Source organism: Pseudophryne corroboree, chromosome 9, assembly GCF_028390025.1.
Source record: "Pseudophryne corroboree isolate aPseCor3 chromosome 9, aPseCor3.hap2, whole genome shotgun sequence".
In the NCBI taxonomy this organism is placed as follows: Eukaryota; Metazoa; Chordata; class Amphibia; order Anura; family Myobatrachidae; genus Pseudophryne; species Pseudophryne corroboree.
Genome location: NC_086452.1, coordinates 268,699,490 through 268,723,643, shown reverse-complemented (window position 1 = coordinate 268,723,643; position 24,154 = coordinate 268,699,490). Strand labels below are relative to the sequence as shown.

The following is a 24,154-nucleotide window of genomic DNA, read 5'->3' as shown; positions in this document are numbered from 1 at the left end:
CAACAGAACCATCTCATATCCCACCTGCAGGCGGTCCTTTCCAGGTAATACAGATTGACTTCATTCAATTACCCCCTTGTCGAAATTTGAAATATGTACTTGTTTGTATAGATGTTTTTTCAAATTGGGTCGAAGCATTTCCTGCGGCCACAAATACCGCTATGTTTACTGCTAAGAAAATTGTGCAGGAATTGTAGATATGGTATCCCTAGAATTATCGAAAGTGATAGGGGTACCCATTTTACAGGTGATGTCTTTCAAGGAATGTGTAAGTTGATGGGAATTGATAGCAAGCTGCACACTCCATACCGTCCACAGGCGAGTGCGAAGGTGGAAAGAGTGAACAGCACTATTAAAAATAAACTGAGCAAAGTTATGGCAGAGACAGGATTGACATGGCCAGAAGCTTTACCCATTGTACTGTACAGCATCAGAACCACTCCCAGGTCCCCTCTTAATCTGTCTCCCTTTGAAATCTTGTTTGGTCGACAACCGCATGTTATGATTAACCCTCAGGATGATTTGAAGTGTAACAATGAAGTGACTGTAAAATACTTGATTAACATGAGTAAACAGCTAAGGAATCAAAATGATAATTTGAAGTTGGTGATTCCTGATTTACCAGATAGTAATTGTCATGACATTGAACCTGGGGATTATGTAATGATACGGAATTTTCTACGCTCAGGTTGCCTTATTGACAGATGGGAAGGACCATACCAAGTCTTATTGACTAGCACTACAGCATTGAAAGTTGCCGAGAGAGAGACTTGGGTTCATTCGTCCCACTGTAAGAAGGTTGCTGATCCAGAGAGGTCCCGTGATAAGGAACAGACGGTAGAGGAAGTTGTATCACTGGAGTGTCTGTTCCAGGAGGACTGAGGCGGCACCTGAGCATTGAAAATCACAAGATCAAAAGCAGTTGTCGATTCCCTGTTCCCTTTTATTGTTTTTCTCCACTTCCCATCCCCTCTCCCTCAATTATTTTTTCCCCCTTCTCATTCTTCTCCGTTTCCTCCTATAAGATGGACTTGCCCCAAGAGACTGTGATCCGGATTTTCCTGTTGACCATGATGTTGACCAGAGCAGTCTGTTCCGGCGAGAGTACCATGGAGGTCGAGAAAGGTTCTGGAATGGGTTCTGATGACAGAGATGGAGGCGTAGTTTTCCAAGAGCAACCTAATCAACAAGTAAAGGCGAGTATCAGAAAACGATCCGATAACATTGACAATAGAAGGAATTGTGAAGGATTGTTAGCTGAAGAAAACTGTATCTGTAGGCTCTGTGACAACGTAGTTGAGGATGGGTGCATTAAGAAATGCCAAATCAGTTTTAATATCCACATGGACCGACATCCATTGAGTGACTATCACTCCTTAGTGGGTAGTGTGTTAAATCAAACAGATTGTTGGGTATGCTCTCAAGTACCTCAAGGTCATAGCAAATCAGGACTAGTACCATTTCCTTTAACGATAGGGGAGGTACTTGAGCTAAAGGGTGGGAGACCGGTAGACAGGAGGTTTAATATCTCCAGTCCTCCTAGTTTGAAGCTCCACCAATATCATGTGGATAGATCCCTAATATGTTTTAACATCTCCAATCCCCGAAAGCCGGGAAATTGGGAAGTGTCATGGAGTAACCAAACCATGACCTTTTCATATAGAGCAGATAGAATGCCGACAGATACAGAGCTTATACGCCACATAGCCAGTAGAGAAAAATCTTTCCGATATAGGTATACCCTAGGAAGTAGGATTACGAGAGTTGGAGAGGTATCACCAGGATACTGCGCACATATCGTACAAACTGATACGTGTACTAAACAGATGGGAGCATTAGGGTTAGGAGATTTCACATGGAAGATGTGTAATATGGTTATGTCCTACTCCGTCCCATATGTTCTCCCCGATGATGCATATTTCATATGCGGGAGGAAGGCGTATAAGTGGCTTGCCCCAAACTCTGAAGGATTGTGTTATATTGGAAAAGTACTGCCTGAGGTAATGACTGTATCACATGCCAAAATGAAAGATATTCACCGTGTTGCCCAAGCTCCTTATACTCACACCCACTACGAGCACGTAGTTAAACGGCACCTGATAGAAAGAACAGAGCATCCGGCCTCTGACATGATCCATGAATCCACCGGGATTCAGTTTCTAATCGCGTTAGACATCACTCGCACCGCCAGAGGAGTGTTGAATTATAAATACATATCTGCGCTTGCAAATTTGTTAGACAATATCACAGAAATGTATGATGACACGTTTAGGTATACTGGAAGAGAACTTCAAGCTTATAAAACAGAACTGGTCCAGCATAGAATGGTTCTTAATTATCTCACAGCAGTGACAGGTGGATATTGTGTCACACTGGCAACGCAGTACGGCGTGAAATGCTGCACATATATAACGAATAGTACCGAGGACCCAGTCGAGGTCATAGACCAAAAGATGGACGATATTCTCCAATTGAAGTGGGAATTTCGCAGGAGACACAATCTCACTCTTGCTGCTGTAGGTAATAAGCTGACTGGTTGGGTGTCATGGTTGAACCCGCGAAATTGGTTCTCTGGTTTAGGAGAATGGGCTCAAGGAGTCATAATGGATGTAGGGAAGTTTCTCCTATGTATCTTAGGTGTTATCATAACGATTGGCTTGATATTTAGATGCGGTCAGGCTTTAATGAACTGCAAACGTCGTACCAGGGTAATGAGTTTAAGGAGTGAAGAAATTGTAATTCCAATGGATTTGATTTATGACCCAACTGTAGAAACAATGATGTGATGAAAATGCGATTTCTACGGTCCGTTTCTTTCACCTGTTTTTCTGGTTTTTCCAAGGTAAAAAGACCCACTTGGACGAGGAATTTGATGATCCTGTATACAGACAACTGATGGATTAAAGAAGAAGTTTTGACAACCTTATACACAGATTTTGATGAACAATGCCATAGACCCCCAGTTTCCCTAGAAATTTTAAAATTACGCTAGCCTAACACTTTTGTAAGCCTATGGACATTGACAAAGCTTTTTGCCCACACGCCTTTTGGCAAAAGCACAAAGAAGACAGCATTCAACAGACACCGAACAAGACTTCAACCGACAAATGTTCATTAACCTGACATAGAATACCACTGCATTTACCGTAATTATGTCTTTTCTTCATCTCTACAACCTTCAGGTAATTACACACATAGTCGATAGGGAATACAGGCACAGATATCAGCAATCACATATTTCCCCATTCATGTATCATCAACTAAAATGTGCCCCCCCATTCTGTTGCAACCACAGCCGAAAAGAGCTCGGTAAAGTTTGACAGCCCATCCACAGACCCGTACCACGGGATAAGAAGGAATTCAAATGTATACTTCGCAATACCTCGAAGCTTGATTTAAAACACGTACGGCACGATGATACATGACCCCCAAACACGGATTCATACACACATGCTTCTGCTATCTCACTAGGTCATACCCTCTTCACACTTTCTCCTCTCCTCCCTTACCCAACCATGGAAATGTATTAACCCCTGACATATATTTTTCTCGTTTTGAAATGTTTTAGGAAGTGGCAGTTATTGTTGACTGCCAAAGGGTGGACTGTCAAAGTCAGAAAAATATCACGATGCACACTGCCATATTTGCACCTCATATGTGTCCCTGCTGCGCATGCGTGCGCTCTCCCGTGCGTGCGCATACTCGCTGTTGCGGGCACCTGCAGGCGCACGGTATGCGCATTTACGGTAGAGATTGTATGCGTCTAGCGGGCGACTCTTTCGTTACATATTTTCACCATATAATGTATTTTGTAGATTATGGTCCCTTTGATAGAATCTGAAAGTTTGGTTAATGTAGAATGTTCATGGACGGAGAAATCCCTCTTTGTTTGGTACGAAGGGTCAGATAGGAGTAATACAGTGGTGTTTAGTATCCATCGGAAGAGTATTTAATTAGCAATATTCCGGTGTTGGTTTGAAGCGAATTAATCGCTCGTGCGAATAGTTATGGACATAAGAAGTTTATGTCCATTTACTATTATTTGCACTTACTTATCCATGCGGCGGGAAACCTAGTTTCCCACCCACCTGAGCAGTTGGAAATTGTCACAGCCCACCTGTATGAATCAACCTATGACCTTTTGTTATAATGCGAGGAGGAATTCCTGTGTCCAATGAACAATGAGATTGTAGGGACCATTGAATTGTATTGTGTGTGGGGCATAAATAGACAAGCCGATCACATCCAGCTCTCACTCTTCAACGGTTCTCATTGCTGATAATCGGGAGCTGGATGTCCAGAGGCGCATGCGATCGTTCCCCTTTGTGCGTAAGTTTTTCTCCGCAATCATATTGTATTTCTTGTTATTGTGGGCCATTTCTCTCTCTCTCTCTTCTCCCCTTTCTCTCTTAATTTTCCTGCAAACGTAATTGTATTATATTGTATTTCCTGTGTAGTTATCTGGTTAGTTAGTCTATGTTATATTGTAGTGTGTGACTTGTATTGTATTATTCTTTTTGCAAGTAATAACATTCATATAAGGCGTTAGACCCTAAGCACGGTATCGGTGTATTTCATATAGTGTTAAGTATTTTCAGAGCGTCGGTGACGCTCGAACAGCTTTTAAGATAATCAGGCTACACAAGGTTGCATCTACACTCTATCATTACACTAAGGTTTTGCTGCATAATACATTGTTTATGGTTTAGATATAAAGGTTTAACATTGTGAGCGTCAGCGCCGCTGGTGATCTCCTCGTGGTCCCGAGCGTCCGCTACGCTATAGCGAATCATTACGTTAGTCGGCAGCCAATAGCGTGCCTGCCTGTGATCTCTTGGCCGTGAGCGAACGTGACGCTTGAGCGTCTCTACTACGGCTAAGCGATTGTTACGCAACGTGCGTACCCTTACGGTACTCCATACGTGAATAGCGTACAGTGTTCTTAGACCTCATAAAGGGTGTTATATAAGATAAATATTTAGCTTTATCAGTAGTAAGTATCATTTCAGGACCTACAAATACACAAAAGAACACATTTCTACCCAATTACCACAAGTGTGTGTACATTTTATTTGTAATTGTTTCCTGGAGCAGTTAAACAGATACAATGGATTTTGCAGGTGAAGGTACATCGCCGGTAGGCTCACATCCTGTTATGGTGAAATGCAAATCTGATCTATTTGGGAGTAGAAGCAAATAAAATATAATAATGTTCACACTTGCTGTAACTAGATTTCTGCCTAAGCATTGTACAGCACTGTCATTTTGGCTGATCTACTTTATCATTTTAACAATCATCGCCAAAACCTACCGAGATTATCATGAGGAATAACACCTTGTGTATTTCCAAAACAATAAACAATTTGCCCAATTTGTTTTCAGGGAAATAAAGAAATGATTAAAAACCATGTAGATATCAGTTTCTATGAAGAGCAGCATAAGACATTCATCAGGTGAGGAATATCTTTTAATAAAATCATATCGCCTATCTTAAAACATATTATCCTTCTAGAAAGTGTAAGATGATTAACCAGTTCTAAAGTGGAAAAAAAAGAAAAGAAACCAGTAAAAATGTCAGTATAATCAGTGTGACTACTATGTGCTCTGCCTTCTGCATATGACCAGTTCCAGGACAGTCAGCAAAGCCACTGGCATCTTGAAAATAAATAACATGGACTGAAATCATCACCATGTACTGGCATCTTCTTCCCAGCTGAAATCATTTTCCTCACCCCAGCCTTCTTCTGTCGTCTGCAGAAACATAAAATAAGGATCATTTACCAAAGATAAACAAATGTGATTTCCAGCACAAATAACTTAACTCCAGAACTGTAACTACGCTTATAGAATTTGATGGCAGATAAGAACTACTTGGCCCATCCAGTCTGCTCCTTTTTGATCCTTTAGGTAATCTAAAACTTTTTTGAACATTACTTCTTTGTAAGGATATTCATATGCTTATCCCAAGTATGTTTAAACTGCTCTACTGTCTTAGCCTCTACCACCTCTCATGGGAGGCTATTCCAGAGCATGCCGCTATGCAATTTCAGAACGGTGCCTGGCAGTGAGAATGGTGGAATGCCTGACGATGAATGTTATTTGTCTAAGGAAGCCCCCACAATGCATTCACAGGGGCCAGCATATGAACAGTGAGGCTCCTTTTGAGCTTTCACAATGTTGGAATTGAAAGCACAAATGAGATGCAACTGCTCTTGCTCAGAAAAAGAGAAGAAATGCTTGTATATCAGTTGCTGACCGCTGCTGTGACCGCAATTAAATTGCAGTTGCAGCTGCTGGACAGGCTATTCTGCATGCTGTGCGGCCTTGCCCTGCGATGGCGGACCCCAGCATGCGGTAGAAAGGATTGCAAACACGGGCAGCATCTCAGTTCCCACAGCCATTCTGTATAACTGTAGGGTTGCTGAGATTGACAATTGGAGGATCTGAGAAAACCGCTGCGTGTTTATGCGCAGAAGTTGATTTCTGCAAGGCCGCCGGTGGGCATCTCAATCCATTTTCCAGGCGGCTACAGCATTAGCAGCTGCAAATGCATTAGCGTACATCTCTGAATCAGCCCCTAAATAAGAAATTGGTACATATACTTTAAATATAAACTGTTGCATTTATATATTTTGTATGGCAAAGGAAGTTGTAGAAACCAAAACACAATCAATATGGAGAAAGTATTTTTTGTCTGTATTCAAGGAAAAATACCAGGAAAAAAAAGCTGTGCAGTAATAGCCTATGCACACTATTATCTGTATCACAGGATTAGGCGGTGAGAGCTAAGCAATATTAGCACATTAATGCACCTAGGTCAGAGGGCATTCATGCTATGTGCTAAATTAACCAAAGGTGGCAATTATTAGAACAGTGTTATATTTATGGACTGCTTCATAACCGGGTCAGTGCCAAAAAATGGACAGAAAGCAGAAAACAAAATAAATAAAATCAGGAATGATAGGTCTGTGAAACGGATTTCTGCTGTACTTAAATGATTAGAAGAGGTTCTGCAGGCATACGGTGCTGAAATAAAATTATGTTTTAAATAACTTATTTTCTTTGAAGAACACCATGGCAGCCAATATTACAGTAGTAAGTCCTCATCTACAGACATGGACAGGCACCGAACTCAAATGGTCAAGTGTCCAGAAGATATGTCTGGCCACTCCTATTTACCTTCCCTTCTCATGTCCAAGCTGGTTCTGGAAAATATAACAACATACAAGTGAAAAATCATGATTTTGGTACTTACGGATAAATCCCTTTCTCCGATTCCACAGAGGACACTGGAGAGCAGTTACAATGGGAATATAGTAGGCAGTAACTGGGAGCTGGCACTTTAAAACGTCGACACTGTGGCTAGCTCCTCCCCTACTATGTCTCCTTTCCAAGCCAGTTTACATAAAACTGTACCCGAGGAGAGCTGGAAGAGACCAACGTTAAAGTAGAGAAGGTAAACGAAGCCCTGTAAACCAGGACAACACAAAAACGAACCTGAAAACCTATTAGAAAAAACAAGCAGTCACACAATGACTTGTAAACCCTTAAGTAAAAAATGAAGAAACAGTGCTGGGTGGGTGTCCAGTGTCCCCTGTGGAATCAGAGAAAGAGATTTATCGGTAAGTAACAAAATCCTGATTTCTCCTTCATCCACTAGGGGACACTGGAGAGCAGTTACAATGGGGACGTCCCAGAGCTCCCAAGACGGGAGGGAGAGTGCTGAGAGTCCTGTAAAACCGCTCGGGTAAACTGTGACGCAGAGGCCGCAAAAGTGTCAAACCTATAAAACTTGACAAACGTATGTCGGCCCGACCAAGTTGCTGCACGACATAAAGTAGTCATGGAGACCCCGCGGGCAGCCGTCCACGAGGGTCCCACAGAGTGCGTAGAGTGCGCCAAAATTGAAAACAGAGGCTCTCGCGAAGCTGCCAAATAAGCTTGTCTGATGGTCAGCCGAATCCATCGGGACAAAGTCTGCTTAGAAGCCGGCCAATCACGGCGGGCAGCATCATATAGAACAAATAAGGAGTCCGACTTCCAAACAGCCGAAGTCCTCCTATCGACGTAGACCTTGAGCGCCCTGACAATGTCCAACGATCTCGAATCCGGAGAGTCCACCGAGAGGGCCGGAACCACAAGTGGCTGATTTATGTGAAAATCGGACACCACCTTCAGTAGAAAAGACATGCGAGTACGAAGCTCAGCCCTATCAGCATGAAACACCAGGTAAGGCATTCGACAAGAAAGAGCCCCAAGTTCTGACACCCGTCTGGCCGAAGCCAGAGCCAGGAGACGGACCACCTTCCATGTGAGATATTTCATCTCCACCGACTCCAGAGGCTCAAACAACGAAGACTGCAGAAAAGAGAGGACCAGATTGAGGTCCCATGGTGCTGTCGTAGGGCGAAAGGGAGGCTGTATTCGTAGAACCCCCTGAAAGAAAGTCTGAACTTCCAGCAGCAAAGCTAATTTCTGCTGGAAGAAAACCGAAAGAGCAGAGACCTGCACCTTTAGTGAACCCAGTTGTAGTCCTGCCGAGAAACCCGCCTGCAAAAAACAGAGAAGGCGGGCCAAGCAAAAAACTGAAGGAGAAAACTCTCGATGTTCACACCAGGCTACATAAGCCTTCCAAATGCGGTAGTAGTGAACGATGTGACTGACTTTCTAGCCTGGAGCATAGTAGGTATAACCGTACGAGGAATCCCCTTCCTTTTCAAGATGGCCTTCTCAACAGCCACGCCGTCAAACGTTGCCTGCGTAAGTCTGAATAACGAAAAGGTCCCTGTTGTAGCAGATCGTCCCGTAGTGGCAGGGGCCAAGGCTCCGCTACTGACAACAGGTGTACGGTGGAGTACCAAGCCCTGTGCGTTCAATCTGGAGCCACCAGGAGCACCAGCGCGTCTACTCTCCTGATGCGTTGCAAAACCCGAGGCAACAAAGGGAAAGGAGGAAAGAGGTAAATTAATCGGAAATTCCAAGGAGCAGTGAGGGCATCCACGCCCGCCACCGCTTGGTCCCTCGTCTGAGAGTAATACAGAGGCAGTTGATGGTTCAGGCGGGACGCCCATTAGGTCGATCTGTGGCTTTCCCCACCGGCGGACCAGCTGACAAAACACCTGGGGGTGGAGTGACCACTCTCCCGGGTGCATGTCCTGTCGGCTGAGATAATCGGCTTCCCAACTGTCCACTCCTGGAATGAATGTTGCCAACAAGGACAGAGCATACTCCTCCGCCCAGAGGAGGATGTTGATGACCTCCCTCATTGCCGCATGGCTGCGAGTGCCGCCCTGATGGTTCATGTACGCTACAGTTGTGATGTTGTCGGACTGAACTCAGCAGGTGATGTGCCTGAAGTAGGGCGTTGCATACTGCCCGTAGGTCGAGAATGTTTATGGGGAGAGCGGATTCGTGAATCGACCAGTGCCCCTGAAACCGATGTTCGAGGGTCACTGCCTCGCAGACTTGCGTCCGTGGTGAGGAGAGTCCAATCCCAAACGCCGAACTGCCTTCCTTCCAACAAATGCGTCGACTGGAGCCACCAGAGAAGCGACGACCGTGCTTAGGAGACAGCGTCACCCGCTGATGAAGGAATAGATGAGATCCTGACCACTAATGTAAAAGACACAGCTGGAATGATCGAGAGTGGAAGCGACCGTATGGAAGAGCTTCAAACGCCGCTACCATCTTCCCCAGAAGGCGAATGCACAGATACACTGATACTCGAAGGTGTCGAAGTACCGACCTCACCAGCTTCTGAAGAGAGATGATCTTGTACTGAGGAAGGAAAACATTCTGACGGACCGTGTTTAGAATCATCCCCAAAAACAGCAACCGTTGTGAGGGGCATAAAAGAGACTTCGGGAAGTTCAGGAGCCACCCGTGCCGAATCAGAAGGTCCTGTGTTATCTGGATATTCTGAACTAACAGGTCTGCAGAGTGCGCCTTTATTAGCAGATCGTCCAGATAGGGTACAATCGTCACACCCTGCTTCCGAAGTAGGGTCATCATGGCCGCCATGACCTTTGTGAACACCCTGGGAGCAGATGAGAGACCGAACGGAAGGGCCTGGAACTGGAAATTAGCATTCTGTATCGCGAACCGGAGAAAAGCCTGATGAGGAGGCCAAATGGGAACATGTAAGTACGCATTCCTGATGTCTAAGGACGCCAGAAACTCATTTTGCTCCAACTCTGCAATAACGGACTGAAGGGACTCCATCTTGAACTTGAATACCCTCAAAAATGGATTGAGATCCTCCAAGTTCAGGATTGGCCTGACCAAGCCGTCCGGCTTCGGTACTGCTAAAGCAGATTTTTAACTTTTAGGAAGAAAAGCAATACCTCAAATATATATCAGTTCAGGCCGCTGTGACCGCTAAGCGTGTGTAAAACCCCTAACAGATGCGTACACGTTGCGTAAGCACGCCGTCATGCTGTAAGCACGGAGTAGCTACACGTGAGGCGGAATACACTTTATAACCCCTAGCAGGAAAGGAACATGATACCAATTGTATTTAAAATGTTGGGATCCAACCCACCAACAGTTATTTACTCAAAAGGGGGTTACAACAATAATACAATTACATAAGAGATACAGGCTACAATCAATGGATACATACGTTTGTTCGCAAGCGCCACCCGGTTCCGGTCCTCAGTCAATCTGGAAAGATGACCTTCAGAGAATGTGTTCGACAGGCTAGGCAGCGTGGCTTTTATACATTAGTCCAAATCATGACCAAATCATGAAACAATGGAATCTGTAATCTCTTCACCCATAGGTCAAAGGGCTGGTCATTTACAGTACAGGAGGGGTCATAGGTCGGTTTGAATAGGTGGGCGATGCCTGGTCCAGGTGCACTTGCAGATGTTATCCACTGGGTTCCCGCCGAATATCAAGAGTACAGTACATGCAGTAGGATATTAATATTCTGTTCCTGCGCATAGATATGCACAGGAGCGTGCTACCTTCTGCAAACTGCTACCGGAATATTGCTCTTAAAATACTGTACAGCTGGATACACCACCTTCTAATTCTGTCCCCTCATATCCTGTAAAGTCAAATCCCTCTGTTGTTGTACCTTTTAAACAAATGAAACTCGCTGGTGTGGTGCATGTAGACTATGTGTAAATTATGTGCTATATGAATTAAATATGAGATATGTCTTTGTGGCTTTTCCATGTGAATGCATATGCTACCGTAATTACTCATACCACGCACTAACACGCATGACCGCGTGAGCGATTATACGTAGCTTGCGAGTATGAGCACGCACGGCAGAACAAGCACCCGCACGGCTGCCAACTGTGTGGTGTTTGTACGTGATGAGTGTGGCTATAATATTTTCGACTTCGACAGTACGAAAAAACAGGCTTGACTAATAGCCCTGTTTCCGATGATGAGAGGGAACAGGGATCAATACCTTTGCGGATAGAAGCTTCTGGACCGCTGCCTGCAAGGCAACTATTCTGTCGTCGGAAACTGGTAAATCCATGGTGAAGAAACGATGAGGCGGTCGGGTTTGAAAATTGAGCTTGTAACTGCAAATGATGAGATCCCTGATCCAAGCATCTGAACAGGATTATACCCAGGCCTCCCTGAAATCCCACAGACGAGCTCCCACCCTGTGGTCTCCCAGGTGGGAGGGAAGCCCGTCATGCGGTGGTAGCGGTTGACTTAACCTCTGACTGGGTTGAGGATGTGGAACCTCTGCCTCTGTGGCCACGGCAGACGGAAGCTCATCCCCTGGCCTGGCCTCAAAACCTGGATGGGGCACGAAAGTATGGAAAGGAGAGACCCCTATAGGGCCTGCGAGAGGCTGGAGCAGCAGAAGGAAGATAAGTCAACTTACCTCCAGTGGCCTGAGAAATCCAGGCATCCAGATCCTTACTGAACAGGACCTCTCCCGTAAAGGGAAACGCTTTTGCTGCCCTTTTGTACTCTGTATCCACCTGCCACTGCCGCAGCCAGAGAGCTCTGCGGGCTGAAATTGCTAAAGCGGAAATCCTAACTCTGGGGATACAGATGTCCTTGGAAGCCTCGCAAATCATCAATTGTTCCACCCAAGCTTCCATCGCCATATTGACCCAACAACCTACCTGTGCCGGGCGATGTAACACCCCCGCCGAGTAAATAGTGTTCAAGGTGGTTTCCAACTTCGTATCCGACGCTTCCTTCAGCGAAGTCACTCCAGGAACCGGCAGAACAGTCTTCTTGGACAGACGAGACACCGAAGGATCCACAATCAGAGAGGTCTCATAACGCTTGCTGCTATCTGTGGGAAAAGGATAGGAAGACAAAATTTTCTTTGATACCTGAAATTTGCATCCGGATGTTTCCAAGCCGCCGTTATGAGCGCATCTAGCTCCTCCGAAACTGGAAAGGTCACCGGCAGGCATTGGTTGGTGCCAAACCTTGAAGGGCGTAAGGTGTCCTGCTCTGTCTCCTCCACCTGTAATACTGAGCGAATAGCAGTAATAAGGGCCTCTATACCCTGAGCTACTGGTTCAGAGTTCTCGTACACCTGATCATCATCAGTATCCTGTATATCTACCACCGCCTCATCCAATAGCAGCATATCATCGTCAGATTCGTGTAACACAGAGGCTAGCAATCTCTTTTTTGAAGCCTGTGGAGGGGAATTAAAGGACGGGGCTTGGGAAGGGATTACAGCCCTAGAGAGCCCTTCGACTGATTTCACCAGGGAGCGAGCCCATGCTGGTTCAGGCTCCGGTATCGGGACAAGCCGTCAGAATCAGGCCACCTCTGTATTTTCCCAAGAAGCCTTCAGTTCCCCAGTCAACAGGGACATAACCTCTGTGAGCTGTGTTGTCCAAACAGGAGTGCTCTGGGGCTCTAATGAGGGCTGAGCAGAAGGCCCTGACCCACAATCCTCACATAAAAGGGAATTTTCAGATTGTCCCTGGGTGAATTTACCAGAACACCGCTGACATTGGAAAATCTTCTGTGCTGTCTTGGAGCCTTTACCAGCCATGGCAGCACCTGTCACACTCCCACAAAAACACAGCAATAGGCAGAAGGGGAGGGGGGAGAGCAGCAAAAAGAGCAGCCACAGCAGCCCTATGAAACTTGCACGCTACTGTGCAGTGTCAGGTACTATTAATAAAGTACAGATGCCTCACCGATCCCTAGTACCCACAGTCCCCACTGGAACTGCTCACTGCGTCCAGGGAAGAAGCCTCTGAGTCTCCCCTGTCTGCGCTGCAGCATTGAAAAATGGCCCCCAGCGCGCGCTGAGCCCGGCTGTGCAGAGCGGGATTAAGCTCCGCCCCCCCCCCCCCCCCCGTAATGGCGCCAGATTCAAAACTGCAAAGGCACTTCTGTAGTAGCGGTATCCACGTGCCGGCTGTGTGAGCCACCCTGGAGCTGAGCAGGGAGCTGTGAGCGCGGGGAATGTGAGCCACGGTGGAGCAGAGCGGGGAGCTGTGAGCGCGGGGAATGTGGGCCGCGCTGGAGCAGAGCGGGGGAAATGTGAGCCGCACTGGAGCAGAGCGAGGAGCTGTGGAAATTAGTATGAGATCAGACATGGATTTGAACCCAGGATGCCTGTCTGGGAGTGTGAGCCGCGGCTGTTTCCCTTCTCATACTCACCGCTGCTGCTGTTGCCGGACTGATGGAGTGGCCCCGACATCACAGCACGCAGCGGTGTCCGGCCACTATACTTACCGCTGCCAGGATCTTCCGCTGATGGAGCGGCCCCGACACGCGCTGCACGCAGCGGTGCCTGACCAGCTCCGGAGAGCTATGTGTCTCCTTCAGCCGGGGACCATCCCAAGCCGCACGCAGCTGCTCCCGTGGTGCAGACTGGCAGTGGCAGAACTGCCAGTCTGTGAAGAAAGATAGAAAGAAAGAAAAAGAGAAAAAAACATTTTTCAAAGAGAAAACCCAAGAGTGACCAGCTCCCTTTGTCACTAAATAAAGACTGGCTTGGAGGGGGGACATAGTAGGGGAGGAGTTTCAAAGTGCCAACTCCCAGTTACTGTCTACTATATCCCCATTGTAACTGCTCTCCAGTGTCCCCTAGTGGATGAAGGAGAAATATATATGGCTGCCACAGAGTTCTTCAAGGAAAATAAATTATTAGGCAATAAAATTATTTAATTATTTCTTTTTCAGATTCCATGGCAGCCCAGACTGATGGGATATGCCAAAAGGTTAATTATGTGGGAAAGGGTATCATATGAATCAAGTACATAACTCATCTGTGTATGACACATTGGTTGATCAATGATTTGAAGGATCTTTTATCCAAATTGCTTATCTCCTGAATTCTTGACATCAAGGTTATGTTTAGAAAAACTGTGTACAGAAGACCAGTCTGCTGCTTTGCATGAATCTTCTGTTGATGCCTGTGCTCTGTGAGCTGAAGATATTGCAAGGGTACTTTTTGCAAGAGTCACAAGAGTCAGCATGTTCACTTCCTTCACAAACTCGTTACGGAGCTCAACAGAGGTCATTGGAGGGGTGTGGTATGGCTGACCGGCGGTCAGCATACTGACGTGCAGATCCTGGCGGTGGAGGGGTGGGAATGGGAGGGGCGAGTGCAGCAAGCCCCTTGCGGGCTCGGTGGTGACTTATTCCTACTCTACGGGTGTTGTGGACACCCACAAGTGGATATAGTCCCTGTTGGTCGGCATGCCGACCGTCGGGATAGTGAGGAGGTGGGATGTTGGGGGAGGTCATGTGACCGTCGGTCTCCTGACCGCCGGTCACATGAATACCACCCCACTGGAGAGCCATGCTCTTCTACGACGGCAACAGTGGTCTGCGACAGCAGGACAACTACTTTATTTACTTTATGCCATGGGGCCTGCAGCTCTCCTAGTGCTAGGTTATTGTGATCATAAAAAGGACTTTCACTGTTCGCATCTTTAAATCATTAAATGACTAATATTTTTTTTGTAAAACCACTCAGATTTATTTTTTTAATTAGGCTAAGAACATCTAATTTTATAAAACTCATCTAATACTATTTTATTAGAATTTTTGTTTTCATTTTTTTAACAATTTTTTAAAAAAAATATAGATTTAAAAAAACAAAATAAATCAGTGGTCAATATATGGAGCAACTGATGACCAAACCATTGTGGCTTTACATTTTCCCGGCGGCTGCTCCTCTCGGCAGTCACCAGGTGTACACTGGAAGGCTAAAGACGGTTCTTGTACATTTCCCCATCGGCTGTATACTGTACATAGGCGCACAGCAGCTTATTTATTACACTTCCTCCAGAGAGGATCAGCTGCAGAGTATGCACAGAGTATCTACCTGCATTAGATTTTCCAGACGTTTGCCCCTCTCTGCAGCCCCCTAGTGCCCAGAAGTGATTGTCAGACACTGGTGTGGTGCCACGGGTGCAGACGAGCCAGGAGCATTTCTGTTTGATGCGACCATGTCAGGGAAACTCCTGCAATCCGCCTTGCAGAAAATATTCAATTTGTGAAATGCTTGCAAGGAGCTTTCAGCTTCCCAAGGTCACACCATCATGTGAAAGTTTTCCATACTTTATAATAAACCTGCAAGAATTTTCTTTTTTATATCTGGACAAATATATATTCATCTTAATCATAAGCTTTATTGTTGCATGCCATGTTCTTCGAAGCCAAAACCGATCTGCTGTAACTTTTTTTTAAATTCTTGCAATCAGTGGAAATGGCAGGAACATATACATAAGTTTGTATACCCATGGAATTTTCAGTGCACATATCGCACCTGCCTCAAAGGCCTTGCAGTGGGATATAAAGTGAACAACTTTTGTGTTGTGATCAGATGCCATCAGATAAAACTGAAGGACTGTTGCTGAAAAACTTCCTGGTTCAGCTCCCATTTGCCTGGATTAATCCAGTTATGATTGCGGATGTCCACTAAGCAGTTTTTTGCCTGTCACATGAAGGGCTGTTAAAGATATTAGTTTTTCTGCCCATATCTCAACTACTGTTAGCTCTTCCATCATCTTTTGTCTTTCTGTAACTCCCACTACTGTAAAGTTGTCTGAAAATACTTTCATGTATTTCTTTCTTATCAACAACAAAATTTGCAGGACTGTTTTACACACTGCTCTTGCATTGGGCACCTTACTGCTTAGGCTTGCATCTGTGGTCAATACTGAACACTGTGGCTCTGAGATCACAACTCTCTCTTTCTGCAATTCCAGATGTTGCCACCAAGTGAGGGACTGCTAGGTCTCTTGTGATAATTTTACTACCTGATCCAAGATGCTAGGATTGAGATCCCAATGATGGAGCCTTTCTTCATGCAGTTTCCTCAGGTGCCAAGTTGCCCAGAGTAGAATGCCAATAGCTGAAGAAAACATCCCCAAGATACCCTCACAAAAGATTTTTTGCAACAGTGTATCTCCTTGGCTATACCGTGAAATGTATAATCCTATCTAAGGAAAGAGATGACTCATCTGTCTGGGGGTCTACATAAAACTCTAAAAATTAAAGATGCTGGGAGAGGACTGGCTGTTTATGCAAATTATTTTTTTTAACTAAATCATGGGTGGATAATCAATCACCTAAGAGGTGTATCTTGAGTCACCTAATATGATTAAATAGGGTAGAACTACTGTACTATGTCTTGCTTGCTCAATGCTGCCATCAGGACCCTCAGCAGGGGCATAAGTTCATCCCAGACGCCCGGAGGAGAGTTGGAGTTTGCCCCCACCTCGAACCTCTTTGGAACACTTCATCCAATTATTATTCCCAAAATGAGATCAAACATTTGAAATGACCCTACATAAAACTATTCTAGGACTTTTGAACCACTGTCCCTGAACATAACCATAATGCTCTTCCACAGTAGAGGATATACCTTTAGCGGTCAGAATCATTGTATATTTAGAAGGTTTACACAGAATCAACACCAGTGTTATCCTTAAAACCTGGACTGAGTGCAACTTGAGGAAAGAGTTTGGGAAACACTGACCTACACCCTCTAAAATGTCTTCCATAAACTGAATTAAATCTTATCAGCTACTTCATTTTGTGTGTTACAGTATAAATGATGCATAAAGATTCTGACTGCCCTAGTAACAGATGTCATAGCCACACTGGTTTTTACAGTCTAACCTGCAGATGAAGTATGTGCATTTTGTTTAAAACATTTCTCTATCAGTCAGCTCTATCATAGGACACCATATTCTAATGGCATAACTGTTTTCGATGATAACCTGCAAAAGCTGGATCAACCCTTGAAAAAAACAAACCTGTTTTATCTAACTTTTATCTAATATTAACAGATATACAATTTGCAGTAAATATATTTTTATCAAAATAACACCACTATTTATCCAATAAATCTTTGATGACAAACTGATTTCCTCTCCTACTTTGTGAGGATTACATCACAATACAAAGACACAGTGCTAAACCTTCATTTTGTCTCCTTAGACTTCTTTAGAGCAGGCTTTGTATCTATACTGCAGGTGCGCTTTGGCAAACTACTATACAGAGAATTGAGGATGAGACAGTTTGCCAGCATTCTGACGACGTGGTACGACATCCTTGTGCTATGTCACCCAAAGTGTACAACTGTTACACATAAATCCTGCCTCTGCCTGGGCTGCATCAATTAATGTATAGTAGAGGACGGTGACCTTTGCATTACCCCTGTTCCTTTGAGGGCTACCTTAGAGGTAGCCACACCAGAAGCCTGGACCATCCAGCTTGCTGGTATTCTCACAATCTACTGAGAAGACAAGAAATAAATACAAGGAAGGTAAGAAAGAGTCATATTTGAGTTTGGTTCAAGTTTCTCTCAGTGTATAACAATTTAACCCATTAGTCGGTTGTGAAATTCTTAGTAGGTAAATGATTGCAGAATGTTTGGACTGCCAAACACTCCAAATATCAGCCATGTCATCATCATATAATCTATGAGAACCGGTTACAAGCAGAAACTAGATTTACTCCAGCTGCAAAAATCGCTCAGATTTTGGAAACCTGGCTCGTGTCTGACCAGTTGCTGCAAATCAACATCAAACATAATTGACTATTTTACCTCTGCAACTTCGGTGGCAGCAAACTTGGATGAAAACGTAGTCGTTTGTTTACTAGCAGGATCTTGCTTAGAATCCATTATATTTCCAGGCTGTTCATGGTATCCAAGAGTAGAAAAAGCAGCAGAAAGTTTAATTTCTGGTGTCATGTCAGCAAACCAGTCCAGTTCTGCATCTCTGCATTTGTTCTTCACCTTTATTGTGAATTCTTCTCCCAAATTGTACCCAGACTCGGACTTCTTTTCTGGGGCTTTTTCTTGTACAGGGTTTGACAATATGAATACTGGTTTAAACATTTCTTTATTCTGTTTGTCGGCATTCCAATGGTTTGTATTTTTGCTCAAACAAGGAACTGTAAATCCTGTGTCTTCTGCATTTGCTGCCTTGTTTGAAACAAATGTTGCCAAAGTTTCAGGACTATCCTTGGATGATCTCAAGTCCACCCACTGCTCAGATTCTGGTTTCTCATTGATTACTGGTGTCTTTTGCAGTAGGTTAATGGTTTTCTCACTTGAGAAACCTTCAGACTCATTCCAGTCTGGCCAATCTTCTGGTGATTTGTGTACATGCTCATAGTTCATTAGGAGAGATTTTTGGAGTCCAGAAACACCATTCATAGAGTGTGACAAGTGATACTCTGAAAAAATGATGAAGTAACAAAGAAAAGACCATGTTAAATGCAATTGGAGAGCTCCAGAGGGTTGTAAGTAAATAAATGTGCAGTTATATTTTGTCTTTACCACATGGCTTCCTCATCTAACTTTGTAAATACTAATATACAGTAAGTATTGTTTTAAATGGACTTCACATTTGTATACCACTAGAACTGATTAACTATGGCGCCAACATTAACAGAGATGTGAATAATAATAATTGTATTTATATAGCACTCTTTCTCCAACAGGACTGAATAATAGGGCAAGAGGGAGGGAGGGGGTGCAAACTGGAGTTAAGGGTTTTTCCACATTACTGTATATAACTACACTAGGTTAATTCTCCTGCTAAATGGTGAGTATATCTGTAGACTATCCCCTAAGAAATATTTACTTTAAACCTCATGGCTAAAGCTATTGGTAAGACTCCTACACAAACACAGATAACAAGCATTAACAGCGTACAAAAACAAGACAGGAGATTAAGAGCATCGCAATATAAATGTTTAAAGCATTAAAAGGATATCTACCAAACCCTCTCCACTCAAAAATAAACAAAAACCAGCTATAGATCATATGATGTTAATGTGTTTACACAACAGATTCCTTTCATAGAACATAAAAAAAAAAAAGATTGCACTGTTTCACTCACACTTTCAATGAAGGATATTCCAACCTGAAAGATCAGACTCTTACTGCAAAGTAAAATAAACCTTCCTTAGAAAGTAAATCGGGTGCACTTATAATTAATTATTCAGAATGTCACGTTTTAAAATAAAATGTGTTTAATAGCTGCTCCTAATTGACCATCTGGCAGTCTATAATGGATACAAAATAACAAGCTTACAACCTTATTAAAAAGGAGCACTGATTATATATAAAAAATAAAAATATAATCACATAAAAAAAAGTAGTGTTAGCAGATTACAGTTAATCAAGGATGTAAAATGTCAGGAAGATTATCTCCTAGTGACCTGCGATGCAGAATCACTATATACCAATATATCACATAAAAATGGACTACAGGTGGTAAGTCACTTTTAAAATTTGATAATTTGATGTCCTAAGAACTGAGTCAATTTATTTTAGACTCAATTAAATTTATTTTATCATATAACCACTTTACTTTTAATGAAGAGCACTTTTTACAGATACACGGAATGGCCATGGACACTAGGGTTGCCCCAAGTTTTGCCAAGTTATACATGGGGCACCTTGAAGATGAATATATTTGGGGCGGCCCCTTTGGGGTGAACCTGGTGCTCTTTGTACGATACATTGATGATTTATTTATTATTTGGAAGGGGGATACTAGTTCTGTCACATCCTTTGTTAATTTTCTTAACACCAACACTTTTGGCCTCACTTTCACTAGCACTATCCACGAATCATTCATGGATATTGTGCTACAGGCTAGGGCACCTAATGAAACCACACAAAAACCCACAGAAAAAAGGTCGACTCTAATACTTTTTTGCACTATACAAGCTGTCACTATAGAATAAAAAGGAATTGTTCGGAGACTAATGACTTTATTCAACAGAGCACAGATTTGACTCAATCATTTCTTGAACAGGGGTATCCCAGTTGTCTATTAGATAGAGTCCTGGATGATATCGTTACTAGAGATAGAGAGGATGTGCTAAAAGGGAAGACAGCGAGTAACACGGTTTGCTTAAAAGTAGAGAATAATGAACCTATTTTTGTTTCTAAGTTTAACAATTCTTCCCATATTAAGAAAATTTTGAATAAAAACTTGGCCATTTTAAAAATGGATAAAGTACTTTCAGGGTGTCTGGAGGATGAGATAAACGTTATCTTTAAGAAGGCAAACAGTTTGCTAAATTATTTGTCACCTAGTCACTTTGTACTTTCCTTTGATCTTCCCACCAGTAGGGTAAGAGATTCCAATGAGACCTCCATGAAAAAGGCAGCTACAAGTGTATGAGATCCCATTGTATCACCTGCAAGTTCATAGTGCATGGAAAAAAAATAATTTTCTTCCAATAGGGATACCAATAGTGCCATGTTTGAAACGACAAGCCACATCAATTGTCAAACTACCTTTGTGGTCTATTTGTTATCATGTGGGTGTGGACTCCAATATGTAGGTAGGACCACCAGGTCTTTAAACACTAGGGGGCAGATGTATTAAGCCTGGAGAAGGGATAAAGTGAGAAAGCAGTGATAAAGTGGAAGGTGATAACACACCAGCCAATCAGCTTCTAACTGTAACTTTTAAAACTTGTAATGATTGACTGGTGCGTTATCACCTTCTACTTATCACTGCTTTATCACTTCTTTATCCCTTCCCCAGGCTTAATACATCTGCCCCTAGGTTTCTCAAACACAGAAGACCTATCTGCAGGAAATCAAATACACATAGTGTTTCCAGATATTTCTATCGGGTTCATAATAGTGATATAGGGTCTCTGACTGTGCAGGGAATTGAATATACAGGCAAGACCTCTAGAGGGGGTGACAGATTAAATCACCTTTGTAAAAGGGAGGCATATTGGATCTGTACCCTCAATACTCTCTTCCCACTAGGTTTAAAAGAGAACATCGAGATTAATAATATCAGAGTATTACCTTATAAATTAACCTCATCCCAATATTGAATCCATAGTTCATTTATGTATCTACTATAGAGGGTTAATACTCGTCTATTATGACAATATATGAACCTAATATGGCATATCTATTAGGAATATACTTGCTTGGTGGTCTCTTTATGTTTTGCCTCTATTCCCGTGTATGGTTATCTTAATTTAGTAGTATCTGTAGTTCCACCCACAGTTTGTGGTTTAAGGAACATACTGCTATGTTACAACTCTAGCCTGGTTCCATCAGGGCCCAAGTATAATGCCTAAATATTGTGCTATTTTCCACAATCGATAGACTGGCACTTCAAATTCTTCCATTTATGAGACATCTGTCGCCATATTTTTTTGTGTGTAATTTAGAGGTGCCAGTCTATACGTGTATATATATCTAAGTAGATGGGTATGGTACATGGCTAGCTATATATTGCATATGATATATATGCTCATCTTTTATATAACTTTTATTAAATTTTTTGTCATTATGCTTAAAAAAAACTCCAAAAACACACACACACACACACACACACACACACACACACACACACACACACACACACACACACACATATATATATATATATATACAGGTTGAGTCTCCCTTATCCAAAATGCTTGGGACCAGAGGTATTTTGGATATGGGATTTTTCCGTATTTTGGAATAATTACATACCATAGTGAGATATCATGGTGATGGGACCTAAATCTAAGCACAGAATGCATTTATGATACATATATACCTTATACACACAGCCTGAAGGTCATTTTAGCCAATATTTTTTATAACTTTGTGCATTAAACAAAGTGTGTCTACATTCACACAATTCATTTATGTTTCATATACACCTTATATACACAGCCTGAAGGTCATTTAATACAGTATTTTTAATAACTTTGTGTATTAAACAAAGTTTGTGTACATTGAGACATCAAAAAACAAAGGTTTCACTATCTCACTCTCACTCAAAAAAGTCCGTATTTCGGAATATTCCGTATTTCGGAATATATGGATATGGGATACTCAACCTGTATATATATATATATATTAGAGCTTGGTCTTGATTTCCTGTGTATTTTGAATTACTGGCAATTTGCCGGCTGAACATATTCACCCGAGATGGATGGGTTAGTCACTATGCTTACCCTATATAAATGCTGCTCCCGATATATAATTTTGTTTAAAATCTGAATTTATGGAGAGATTTGTATATTTCTGACTGATAATAATAATAATAATAATAATAATAATAATAATAACAACAACAACTAATAATACTAATAAAAACAACAACAACATTAACTGGAAAATTACTGTAATATACTGCATCTGCTGTTTCGTTCCTGGGATTAGATCCTGTGACCTCTGGTCCTATAGTCCGATGCTCTACCAACTGATCCACAGCATTCTCTATAGCTAACCACTCTCTAGAGAATCATTATTTTTTTTTTTTTGAAATATGTTTATTGAAAGTTTTTCAGTTATACATAAATGAACAGAAAGGTCATCAGACCAGAAAAGAAAATGCTGAACCGAATATGTACGTAAATTCAAATACAGAGTGGAGAAGAACGTTCTATTACAAAGACTCCTTGATAAATAGAAGGACAATGATATATAACAAGTTTTAACATATTAGCAAAAATAGATCCTCATTGTGCAATCTTTGCACAGCAATGCAGGTATGGGTTGTATCAGACGAAAACCCTTCAAGTTTTTATTTTCGAAAAGTGTGTCAGACCCACACCCATACCTTTATCTCTGTATATTCAGTAATTTCACACTGTATTAGATAATGAAAGACAAAAATCAATTGGAAGTAAAGAGGACAGCAAGATAAAGTAGTATCAGAAATCGTAGATGGGGGAATACAAGAGGAAAGGGAGGGTGGGGAGGGTGGATGCATGCTAAAGACGAGTAATAGGGACCAGCCCTAATATTCGTCATATGTGATTTTATGTGATTTTATTGCCAGAGAAGACCACCTACAAGCTATAACATTGAAATGATTAATCATATGCATACAGTTCATATGAGGTCAAAGAGCAATCAAGAGTTCTTAATATATATTGTTTGGTTGTAAGAGGTAAAGTGTCTAAGACAGGACTCCATTTAAAGCAAAACTTTCGAGTGCTAAAAGAGGGTGACAGTAACACTGTCTTTCTATCATAGTACATCAATTGCAATAGTTTTTGCTGAATTTCCGTAATGGTTGGAGCTGAACGGTTGACCCATTTAATCAATATACATTTTCTGCCAAGCGTGAGAATTACACTAATGATGGGAAAAAACTTCGGAGCAATCTGCCAGTTTGCAAAATTTAAAGCAAGACATGCCAACTGGTCCGGTAGTATATGTGAGGAAATTAACCTATTAATATAAGCGATGAGTTTACACCAAAAACGCCTAATTTTCCTGCATTCCCACACACAATGTATAAATGATGCCGATGACCTTCCACATTTGTGGCATTCGCCGGTCTCTGTGGGAACCATATGGGCTCTTTGAGAAGGAGGGATGTAGGCTCTGTGTAGAAATCTCAGGTGAACTTCCTGGAAATATGCTGAGGACAACAATTTTAAAGATCTCTCACAAGAATGTGTGAGATCTGCAATGCTTGACAAGGCAGGTATATCAGCTTTCCATTTAGAAAATAAGATATCCCATTGTACGGTGGGCGAACATGTTAACAAAATAGAATACATATATTTCACTTTATATGGCCATATCTTAAAGGAACGTAATAGAGCATCTATAGCATGCGAAGCTAAATTCAAGCCACTGGGGTCTTCCCCTTGGGGTTGCTCACCATAAGATAGTACAAAGTGACGCACCTGGAAATACATATACATGTGTCTCGGAGAAAGTCCATATTTTTGGCAT

At 42.6% G+C, this 24,154-nt stretch overlaps 1 protein-coding gene across 2 annotated transcripts in view; it reads right to left on the bottom strand.

The window, feature by feature from the left end:
- Positions 1-5,035: 5,035 nt before the first annotated feature.
- The window catches only part of SCYL3 (SCY1 like pseudokinase 3), a 377,023-nt gene continuing 357,904 nt past the window's right edge, over positions 5,036-24,154 (bottom strand). For both annotated transcript variants that reach the window (XM_063940292.1, XM_063940291.1), the window contains exons 11-12: positions 18,020-18,654; positions 5,036-5,751 (exon numbers count right to left, since the gene is read on the bottom strand). In XM_063940292.1, the coding sequence (XP_063796362.1) occupies positions 5,686-5,751; positions 18,020-18,654 (701 nt within the window). In that variant the 3' untranslated portion in view covers positions 5,036-5,685. The remainder of the gene's footprint in view (positions 5,752-18,019; positions 18,655-24,154) is intronic.